An 11,548-nucleotide genomic window follows, 5' to 3' on the forward strand; every position below is an offset into this window, starting at 1 on the left:
TCTTACCTGACTTCCCTGTCTCTCACCTCTTGCTGGACTCTCCGTGGGACAAACCAAACCAGAATGCAGAGACAGAGGCTCCTGTTAGTGTAGCCCATGAGCCCAAGGCAGCTTGAGGGCCCCGGGAAGGCCAGGAAGAGTGGGAGTGGCCATGGAGGAGACCTACCCAGTCCTGTGCTCCTGCCCCACAGCCAGTCTCCCTGGGCAGGGCCCGGTCCTTCCTTGCCTGACAGTGTCCTGTGCTGGCTGGGACCTGGAGCTCTGTGAAAGCAGGTGGCATCTGGTATCACGGTGACACTTCTCTCCTTCCTATGCCTTTTGGGTTGGTTTCTTTTAGTTTAATAAGCATTTTTTAAAAAGCTATATATAGCTGTCTTAGAAATGGTGAGAAAGGCCAGTTTTAGTTTTCTCTCTTCATTTTCTTTTATATAAAAATATTTTAAATATTTTTTAATTTATTTTTAGAGACAGGGTCTCACTCTCTTGCTCAAGCTGAGTGCAGTGGTGCGAGCATGGTTCACTGCAGCTCCAACTCCTGGGCACACATGATCTTCCCGCCTCAGCCACCCTAGTAGCAGGGACTACAGGTGTGCACCACCACACCTGTCTAATTTTTAAATTTTTTATATAGGTGAGGTCTTGCTATGTTGCCTAAGCTGGTAATTTTTTTTTTTTTGAGAATGGAGTCTTGCTCTGTCACCCAGGCTGGAGTGCAATGGCACGATCGCAGCTCACTGCAACCTCCACCTCCCAGGTTCAAGTGATTCTCCTGCCTCAGCATCCCAAGTAGCTGGGATTACAGGCACCCACCACCATGCCCAGCTAATTTTTGTATTTTTAGTAGAGACAGGATTTCACCATGTTGGTCAGGTGAACTCCTGACCTCAGGTGATCCACCCGCCTCAGCCTCCCAAAGTGCTGGGATTACAGGTGTGAGCCACCATGCCTGGCCGATAAAAATATTTTTATGTAAAATGTGGGTTGAAGTTTAAGTACACAGGTATATGCCCATGTGGCCAGCACCGAGGTCAGAGCCCTGGTGCTTCTTAGGGTGTGTGGGTGTGGTTGTAGCCACCATCACTCCCTGCCCCCAAAACAAGGGTAACTGTATCATGCCTTATTATGCCATAGGTAGGTATTGGTTTGTTTGTTTTAACAATTCAGTAACTCTAGTGAATTTATAGTTGTGCAGTCTGTCAACACAACCTAGTTCTTCAGCATTTCTGTCATCCAAAGTTTACTCTTAAGTATTGTCAGGAAATGCAGTCTCGTGCAGGCAGCCTTTGATCCCCTCTCTGCTGTCTGAGAACAGGCCTTGGGCTTGGAACGCTTCCTTCCCATAAGATTAAGGGTCCTCACAGCCTGTGGGGGGCTCGTTGCCATGTGTGGGAAGATCTTTCCTTGATTCAGGCTCTTCCCTGCTTAAGCCTGGGTGTCATACAGTACCTGGTCAGTCCCACCACTGCAGGGATGGGACAGGGCTCTCCTGCTGCCACATAAGAGAGAGGCCTGCAGGCCTGCCTTGTCTTCTGGAGGTACCTGCTGGCCACAGGGACCGATGCCAGTCACTAGAGCTGATCCTGTCCTGTCCCCTCTCTCTGTAAGTAAAGGTTCGTTCCAGCCAGGGTCTGACTATGTGTGTTTTCCTTGGTGACTCCAAGACAAGATGCAGGGGTGCCCCGACTTCTCCTGGCAGCAGGCAACAGATGCCACCTGCTTGACTAATATATTAAAACAGAATGTGTCATTGTTTGTACAACCCCATAAATTTACTAAAACTAATAAATTATGTTCCTAAAGTTGATGACTTTTAGGATATGTAAAATACACCTCAGTAAAGCTGTGTTGAGGATCGAAAGTTCCCCCTGTCCATTTACACGCAGTCTTGTTCCCACCCCAGCCCAGGTACCACTGATGTGCTTTCTGTTTATATATTTGCCTTCTCTGACATTTTTATATATGTGGAATCACATTTTAATTTTAAAATCTGGCTTCTTTCACTTAGCTTAGTACTTTTGAGGTTTATCCATGTTGTATCATGTTCCTTTTTACTAAATAATATTTCATTGTTTGTATATGCCACTTTTTTAATCCATTCACCAGTTGATAAAATATTTGGATTATTTCCAGTATTTGGCCATTATGAAGAAAGCTGCTATGAATAGTCACATACAGTCTTTTTGTGAACATGTATTTTTCTCTCGGGAAGATATCTATGAGTGGAGTTGGTAGGTTGTATTGGTAGGTTTATGTTAATCTTTTAAGAAAAGGCCAGGGCCAGACGTATTGGTTCACACCTGTAATCCCAGCACTTCGGGAGGCTGACGTGGGCAGATCACCTGAGGTCAGGAGTTCCAGACCAGCCTGGCCAACATGGTAAAACCCTGTCTCTACTAAAAACACAAAAATTAGTTGGGCATGGTGGCGCATGCCTGTAATCCCAGCTACTTGGGAGGCTGAGGTAGGAGAATCGCTTGAACCCAGGAGGCGGAGGTTGCAGTGAGCCAAGATCACGCCATTGCACTCCAGCCTGGGTGACAACAGCGAAACTCTATCAGGAAAAAAAAAAAAAAAGGAAATAGCCAAACTGTTTTCCAAAATAGCTGTACGATGTTACATTTCTACCAGCAACATAGGCTGGCTCTGGCTTCTCCACATTCTCACCAGCACAAGGCACTGGCATGTATTGTTACTGCAGTCAGTCTGGTGAGTATGGTAGTATCTCATTGTAGCATTAATTTTTGTTTCCTTAATGACTAATGATGTAGAGCAACTTTTTATATTCCTCTTAGCCAGTCATTTATTTATTTTATTTTTTTGGTGAAATGTCTGTTCAGATCTTTTGCCCATTTTAAAATTTGTCTTTTCATTATTTAGTTGTAGAAATTGTTTTTAAATTTTAGATACACGTCTTTTATTGGATAAGTAATTTGCGATTAGTTTCTCCATTGTGTAGCTTGTCTTCTTATTTTAATGATGTCTTCCAAAGAACACAAATTTTTAATTTTGATGAAATCTACTTGCTGTGGTTTGAATGTGATATGTTTGAAACCTAACACCCAGTGCAACAGTGTTGGAAGGTTGGGCATAATAAGGGGTTGACTGGACTCATGTCATCATTGCGAGAGAGGGTTAGTTATCAAGAGAGTATGGATTGTTGTCAAGTGGGTCTGCCCCGGTGCCTCTTCCTGTCTCAAGTACTCACTTGCCTCTCTGCCATGCCATGATGCAGCAAGAAGGCCCTGGCCGGGTGCTAGAGCCATGCTCCTGCACTTCCCAGCTCCAGAACTGTGAGAAATACATTTCTTATCTTTATAAGTGACCCACTCTCTGGTCTTCAGTTATAACAGGGGAAAATGGACTAAGACACTACTTTATCTTTTTTTTTGAGACGGAGTCTCGCTCTGTCGTCCAGGCTGGAGTGCAGTGGTGCAGTCTCGACTCACTGCGGCCTCCACCTCCTGGGTTCAAGCAATTCTCCTGCCTCAGCCTCCCGAGTAGCTGGGATTACAGGCCCATGCCACCACGCCCAGCTGATTTTTGTATTTTTAGTAGAGACAAGGTTTCACCATGTTGGCCAGGATGATCTCGATCTCTTGACCTCGTGATCTGCCTGCCTCGGCCTCCCAAAGTGCTGGGATTACAGGGGTGAGCCACCACGCCTGGCCTGCTTTATCTTTTTTAAAAATGAATTATGCTTTTGGTGCTATATCTAAAAAAATCCTTGTTAAACTCAAGGTCACAATCATTTTCTCTCTTTTTGTAATTTTTTATAGTTAGGTTTTTGATCCATCTTGAGATGATTTTGTATATGGTACGTGATACAAGAGCCTAAAGTCATTTTTTGCGTATGAATATCTAGTGGTGATGACATCATTTACTGAAAAGCTATACTTTTACTATTGAATTGCCTTGGTACCTTGGTCAAAAATGAATTGGCCATAAATGTAAAGATTTATTACTGGGTTTTCTGTTTTGTTCAATTACTTTATATCTATCTTTGTACCAGTGCTATACTGTCTTAATTGCTGTACCATTAGTCCTCCTGTTTTATTCTTTTTCTTTTTCTTTTTCTTTTTTTTTGAGATGGAGTCTCGCTCTGTTTCCCAGGCTGGAGTGCAGTGGCGTGATCTTGGCTCACTGCAAGCTCTGTCCCCTGGGTTCATGCCATTCTCCTGCCTCAGCCTCCCTAGTAGCTGGGACTGCAGGCACCCACCACCACGCCCGGCTAATTTTTTTGTATTTTTAGTAGAGACGGAGTTTCACTGTGTTCGCCAGGATGGTCTTGATCTCCTGACTTCGTGATCCACCCACCTCAGCCTCCCAAAGTGCTGGGATTACAGGCGTGAGCCACTGCACCCAGCCTGTTCTTTTTCAAAATTATTTTTACTCTTTTATATTCTTTTCCTTTCCATGTAAATTTTAGGATCAGCTTGTCAGTTTGTATAAAAAGCCTTGTTGGAATTGTGACAGGGATTGTGTGGAACCTGTGAGTCAGTTTGGGGAGAATTGCCATCCTAACAGTAGTGAGCCATCCAGTCCATGAAGATGGAGTGTCTGTTCATTTGGGTATTCTCTAATTTCTTTTAACACTATTTTAGAATTTTCAGTGTGCAGGTCTTGCACTTTAGTTGTTTCTAAATATTTTAGTTCTTTTAATGCTATTGTGAATAAAATTGTTTTCTTAATTTTGTTTTTGAATTTTTTTTTTTAGAAAGGAACAGTTGATTTTTATATATTGGTCTTTTATCGTGTGACCTTGTTAAACTTCTGTATTCTAGTAGTTGTTTGTAGATTCCTTAGGATTTCCTACATACAAGATCATTATTATTATGAAAGCTTTCTTTCTCTAGTAGTACTTCTTGTTTTAAGGCCTATTTTGTCTGATATTAATATAGCTACCCCAGCTCTCTTTAGCTACCATTTGTGTAGCATAGCTTTTTCTGTCCTTTTACTCACAGTATATTTGCAGTTTTGAATTTTTTCAAATATTTTTTTCTGCCTCGTGCCTGCTCTCTTATCCCCTAGGGAGACATTGCTTTGCACGTCTGTTAGTGCACTGGTGTTAAACACATGCTAACACGATCGATACGGCCTCACTGGTCTTTGAGGCTCTGGTTACTTTTCTTCAGTCTTTTTCCTCTTTGTTCTTCAGATTGGTTAATTTCTGTTGATCTATCCTTAAGGTAACTGATCCTTTATTATTTCATCTCAGATCGACATGGATGTGGTACGGAGAATTTTCCATTTCAGTCATTTTACTTTTCAACTCTAGGATTTCTGTTGTTTCTTTGGTAGTTTTTAATTTTTATTGAGATTATCTCTGATTCGTTGTTATCCTATTTTTAAAAAATTTCTTGGCACCTGTTCACAGTGGCTGCCTTGAGGTCTTTGAGTGTTGAACCCACAGCTGGCCACACACTCAGCCTCTACTGGCTGCTCTTCTGTGTGTGGGCCACACATTCTGTGTGTCTTTGATGTCTCCTAATTTTTTTGTTGGAAATTGGATACTTTAGATAATGTACTGGAGCAATTCCCCCAGAGCTGTTGTTTTTGGGTTTTGTTGTTTTGTTTGTTTCACTTTAGAAACGTGCCTAGACTTAACCTGTAAGTCCATCCCCCATGATGTGAGGTCACTGATGTCTGGGTTCTGGTGTTTTGTTATGTTTTTAATTTTAATTTTTATAGAAACAAGGTCTCACTTTGTTGCCTAAGCTGGAGTGCAGTGATGTGATCATGGCTCACTGCAGCCTTGAACTCCTGGGCTCTGGCAATCCTCATGCCTCAGTCTCCCAAGTAGGTAGGACTACAGGCATATGTGACCACACCCAGCTCGTTTTGTTTTGTTTATTCTTATTCTTATTTTTTAGCCTGGCTTCCTAGGTGTTGTTCTTGTATCTGATCCGCACAGCTTAGTGCTTAGCCAGTGATCAGTCAGAAGTTGTCTTTAAATACTGCCCTGAAGTCTTCTGCCCTTTGCCATTGGAGCTAAGTATGGGTTGAAAAGTGCACTCCGAATTCAGGCACTTTTTGATTCTTCCCTGGCCTCTATTTTTCTCAGGGCTTCCCAGGTTTTTCCCACGTGTGTGCACCCCTCCATCAGTCAGGGATGTGTGGAGGGCCTGCTCTCCCTCTGTGGCACTCTCCTTTCCAGGGTCTCCCTTTTACCTGCCGAGTAGTCTGGTCTGCTGCTGGCCGCAAGCAGGATGTGGCCTGAGGCTGGAAAGCTATGGGCTTTCCCCGTCTGTTTCCTTCATTGCTGTTTTTACTGACAATGTTCCAAGTCAAGGTGTGAGGGTTTTTCACCCTCTGATCCAGATCACATAGGCTTTATGGCCCTGGGAGTGCTGTGGTGCTGGGTTCAGGGGGAGGTGTATGGGGTGGGAGCGGCTCCCTACCCCAGCAAGAACCCCACACACTCCACTGTTCTCACCTGGAGCTGGCAGTTTGTCATGAATGAATGCTTCTCAACTTGTTGTTTGCCTTTGCCTTTGGTTAATTTCCAGAGCCTTCAAATGGTTGTTGGTATGTATGTATGTATGTATGTGTGTTTGTTTACAGTTTTGCCTTGTTTTATAGTTTTTTAGTGGGGAGAGGCTCTGCAGAACTCTTTACTCCCTCATTGTTCAAATTTCCTATCTTTTTAAGCTGATGATATTTCCAGCTTGTCATGACTGCTTGAGAGCTAATGGTACAAAATGTTCTGTTACATTTCAGAGAACTTGACTCATTCGTGTGGTGATGTGCAGTGCTGGTTGCTAAGGGAACATGGAGACAAGACTAGGTCTTACAGATCTGCTACACTCCATTTCTTTCTGCTTTTGAATATGCTATAGATTAAAATATTTTCTGATCATAACTGCATAAATGTTGACCTTTAAACAGTTTATTCTAGTTCCAATTCTGTGGGAAGTATACAGGATTTAAATCTTTAAAAAAATCACAGCAGTGTTTTCAGTTACTAATATATAATTAAGATAATTTCTTTTTTTTTAAATTATAGTTTGTTTTGTCAGTCAAAACCAAGGGAGAAGATTGTTCCCAAGTGGCATGAAAAGCCCTACGAGTGGAATCAGGTGAGTGGGACGCAGGCTGCTACGTGAGCAGAGGCTACGTGGAGGAGGGGACAGGCCCTGGGCAGACCCGGAGTTCAGAGCCAGGGCTCGCCGAGGGTCCGAGAGGCAGAGACAGGAGGCAAAGTGGATGGCTTTGGGGGCCAGCCGGCAAATGTCTCAGACCAGACAGGCTGTTTCTGCACAGTGTCTTCTATGTGATGTCCCGGCAAAGAGTCAGACACCAGGATAACTCACTGCCTGTGAGTTGGGAAAAAAAGGTATGAGGGTCTGGATTGGACCTTCCTGCTCTTGTTGGTCTTTGTGAAATGCACCTTGGCTGTTCCTGCCATGTGGCTGGCTTGGTGGCTTTCGGGCTGTACTGGTTGTTGTCTTTGTCTGCTTGAGCTGCTGTCACAGTGCCACCGTGGGTAGGGGCTTAGGAACAGAAGACATTTGTTCTCACAGCTCTGGAGGCTGGAAGTCCTAGGGAAGGTGCCAGTTTGTGGGTCCTTGTGCGGACCTCTGAGGGACATCTGCAGATGGCCACCTTCTCACTGTGTCCTCACGTGAAAGAGAGACGTCCTCTCTTAGGGCACAAATCCCATCCTTGGGGCCCTACCCTTGTGACCTCATCTAACCCTTATCACCTCCCAGAGGCCCCATCTCCAAATACCATCACAGTGGGGGTTCGGGCTTCAGTGAAGGAATTTTCAGGGGCCACAGTTGAGTCATGAAGAAGGACAAAGCCCTTCATAGTCTCCCTGGTACTTCCTGTCTGTAGGGCTAGAAATGGAATAAAATGTGATTTCAGAGAAAGGGGCCCAAAGGAGTTTGGAGATTTAATTCTAGAGCCAGGGATGTCTCTAGATACAGGGGCAGTCTTCCCCTCCCCTTTGACAATCTAAGTGAGGCTCTACCTTGGAGGACTGTGTCCCATCCTGCGCCTCAAGGTTGCTCCTGCTGTGAGGCTCGCCTGCTCCCCCTGTGCCCTGCGCCTAGGTCCCTCTTTAGAGACCCCAAGGCTGATCCTGGCAGCTGGCCCCATTGTGTGCAGAGCTCCATGGGCAAGGAGAGGGGCGGCCACACCAGCCCCCGTGGCCATCAGGCTCGGTTGGAGTGTCTGAGGGTGATGAAGTAGCAGGACTTTGTTTGAAAACAGAATTTCACTTTGAGGTTAGTGTGTTTTAGAGACTGTCAGTGTCTTCAAGACTGTAATGCGATTAGGCGTGCACGGGAGATTTCTCAGTGAAGCTTGCCGTAGTATTGATCATGAATTTATTTGTTTGCAGCTTTTATTTTAGATTCAAGGGGTACATGTGCAGCTTTTGTTACTTGAGTATGTGGCATAATGCTGAGGTTTGAGGTACAAGTAATCCCATCACCCAGGTACTAAGCATAGTACCCAATAGGTAGCTTTTCAGTCCTTGCCTCCCTCCCCCATCTAGTGGTCCCCGGTGTCTCTTGTTTCCATCTTATGTCCATGAGTACTCAATGTTTAGCTCCACTTTTAGGTGAGAACAGGCAGTATTTGGTTTTCTATTCCAGCATCAATTCGCTTAGGGTAGTGGCCTCCAGCTGCATCCCGATTGCACAATTTCATTCTTTTTAATGGCTGTGTAGTATTCCATGGTATATGTATACCACATCTTCTCTATCCAATCCACTGTTGATGGGCACCTGGGTTGGTTCCATGTCTTTGCTATTGTGAATAATACTGTGGTGAATATGTAAATGCTTGTGTCTCTTTGGTAGAACAATTGGTTTTCTTTTGGATATATACTCAAGTAATGGAATTGCTGGATCAAATGGTAGTTCCGTTTTAAGACCTTTGAGAAATCTCCAAACTGCTTTCCACAGTGGCTGAACTAAGTTTTATTCCCACCAATGGTGTATAAGCATTCTCTTTTCTCTGCAGCCTTGCCAACATCTGTTTTTTTTGGACTTTTTAATAATAGCTATTCTGACTGGTGTGAGATGGTATTTTGTGGTTTTGATTTGCACTTCTCTGATGATGAGTGATGTGTGGAGCATTTTTAAATGTTTTTGGCCCTTGAATGTCTTCTTTTGAGAAGTGTTCATGTCTTTTGTCCATCTTTAATGGGGTTATTTAAACATGAAATTAAAAATGAATTATCAAACATATGAAGTGCGAGAGTAGAGAAGTGTTCTGTAAATATTTTTGGAGAACTGAATTATACTTTGTGCATCCTGGATGTTAATGCATGTGTATTTTATGTCTGGAAAAGCCCTGTCACAGAGCCTGACTGGTCCTCTTGTCTACCCCATTAGGTTGATCCAAAGCTGGTCATGGAGCAGGCCGACCACGAGAGCGGCAGAGGGAAGAACACCTTTCTCTACCAGCTCCACAAACTGGTTGTGCTCGGCACCTGAGCGTGTCCACAGGTGGCCTCCAGCACACCCCTCAGGAAGCTGCGGAGGCTGGATTCCAGGCTCCCTCTGCAGACTGACTTTCCTCTGTGTCTGGGCTTTACAGTCTGTGTCCACTGCATCCTAAAGGCCTTTTCTTTCTTCTTTTCTCTTTGGGTGATAGTCAGAGAGTGGTGTTTTTGTTCAGGTGGGAAGGATTGGAAACTCTAGTGTTTTCTAGAAACAGAAAATCACTGTATTAAATATTTTGGAAAAATTGTTCTGAAAGAAGACTGTTTGGATAAAGAGCTGTATTTTGCTTTAAATTTATTAAGGTAAATATAAGTAGTTAATCTTAGATGTAAGGTTCCAGAATGTGCTTACATATTCTGTTCTGTTACAGTGATTTAAACCAGTAGTATAGGAAAAAACTTAAAAAACGAAAAAACCATGTAGTATTTTCTGATTTTTTTTTTCCATGAGGGAAAATATCTAATTTTTGTAAGACTAAGTTGAGTTATAGTTCTTGCTTCACATTTTGGAAATCAGAGATTACAGATTACATGGCCATAGCTTATCTGTGTTAAAACAATAAAAGCATTAGATGAAGTTTCTGTTTCTGACAGTTTTTAGTCAGAGGAGATTAAGATGTATTTAGTTCCAAAAAATCTGAAATTGTAAAACTGATACAGGGATACAGACCTCTTTTAAAAACTCAACTCACATCAGTCAGGGTTTGGTCAGAAGAACAGAGCTGTTGTAAATATAGCAGTGAAAGACGCCAGTGAGCTCACACGTGAGAGGGAAGTTGTAGGATCAGAGAAATGCTCTGTTTAAACTGACTTGTCCTAGATGGACAATTTGAAGATCGTGAGGAAACAGGAGAAGCATGTGTGTGGGCATCAACTTGGGATCATAAACGGGAGCTTGTGTGGGGTCTCGGAAGCCGTCACATCTTGGGGAGCATCGGCGCTGTGCTGGGCCTCTGTGGGTTCGCTGGCCAGCAGCGGGAAGCTGGCAGATGCCAAGTGGGAAGACCACCAAGCAGCTGTGGTGGCCGGGCAGCACTGCACCCCTGTCACTGGGCCACTGTCCTGGCCTGGGAATGTGCTTCCCAGCCTTAGGCAGGAAGCAGTCATACCAAGTTGGCACACATGGAGGGCTCTTGGAAGGTTTTGAGCACGTCCAAAACTTAGTTCCGCTTTAAAGTGGTTTTCCCCATCGTCAGAAAGCCCTCTGAGAAAGCCTCTGGGGAAGGCAGCAGACACTTTGATTGGCTTTTCTCTTTGCTCTGCCAACCTATGAGTACTTAGTCCATGTGCGCAAAGTTACCATGTGTGACCTTAGCAGTAGGGGCACTCAACAACAGTCAAGCACTCCTTCTGTTCGCTTTTTAACCAGACTTTTAGTAAGTGATTAAAAATGTAGGCCAGGTGCAGTAGCTCACACCTGTAATCCTAGCACTTTGGGAGGCCAAGGTGGGAGGACTGCCTGAGCCCAGGAGTTCAAGGCTGCAGTGAGCTGTGATTGTACCCCTGCACTACATCCTGGGCAATAGGGCAAGACTGTGTCTCAAAAAAAAATAGTACCAAGAGGCTTGTTTAAAAACAGAAACACCCAACTCTCAAAGGAAACCATACTAACTCTTCCCTATATTTTTCTGGAATTGCTGTCATCTTGCTGAGGAATGTTTTTGTTCTGCTTTTTCATGGTTGCCATCTTAGCCATCAGCTGTTGAGCAGTAGATGAATATTGTCTCCTTCCCACTGTTCTGCACCTTCTTTGCTATCTCTCTGCACGGTCACAGCAATATCACTGGCCAGGTCAGTCATTGTGCTTTGTAACATGGATTTTGTAGATAGCAAAGAAAATTATTTTCTGTAAAACCAAGTGGTGCACTTCAATGCGTTGCCTTCCTTATCTATCTTAAGAGGGTACTTGCCTTGTTTATTTGCAAAATTCTCCTCACATTTAAATACATATTAATGTTCTTAGTATAATAATACATGTCCATGACATAAAATGAAGACATTTGAAAAGGGTCTCTAGTGAAGTCTCTCTCATGCCCAGCCCAAGTGCTCCTCAGAGGCAGTCGTTGTTTCATCCTGGTGCATCCCGTCAGCACA

The 11,548-nt window shown here is 43.8% G+C and overlaps 1 protein-coding gene across 3 annotated transcripts in view; it reads left to right on the forward strand.

The window, feature by feature from the left end:
• TDRD9 (tudor domain containing 9) overlaps positions 1-10,031 on the forward strand; it is a 125,001-nt gene extending 114,970 nt beyond the window's left edge. The window contains exons 35-36 of one of the 3 annotated variants that reach the window (XM_054449453.2): positions 7,004-7,076; positions 9,345-10,031. In XM_054449453.2, the coding sequence (XP_054305428.2) occupies positions 7,004-7,076; positions 9,345-9,446 (175 nt within the window). In that variant the 3' untranslated portion in view covers positions 9,447-10,031. The remainder of the gene's footprint in view (positions 1-7,003; positions 7,077-9,344) is intronic. The other 2 variants (XM_054449450.2, XM_054449452.2) reach the window with 2 other exon arrangements.
• The last annotated feature ends 1,517 nt before the right edge of the window (positions 10,032-11,548 follow it).

The sequence above is a fragment of the Pongo pygmaeus genome, chromosome 15 (genome assembly GCF_028885625.2).
Source record: "Pongo pygmaeus isolate AG05252 chromosome 15, NHGRI_mPonPyg2-v2.0_pri, whole genome shotgun sequence".
Classification (NCBI taxonomy): Eukaryota; Metazoa; Chordata; class Mammalia; order Primates; family Hominidae; genus Pongo; species Pongo pygmaeus.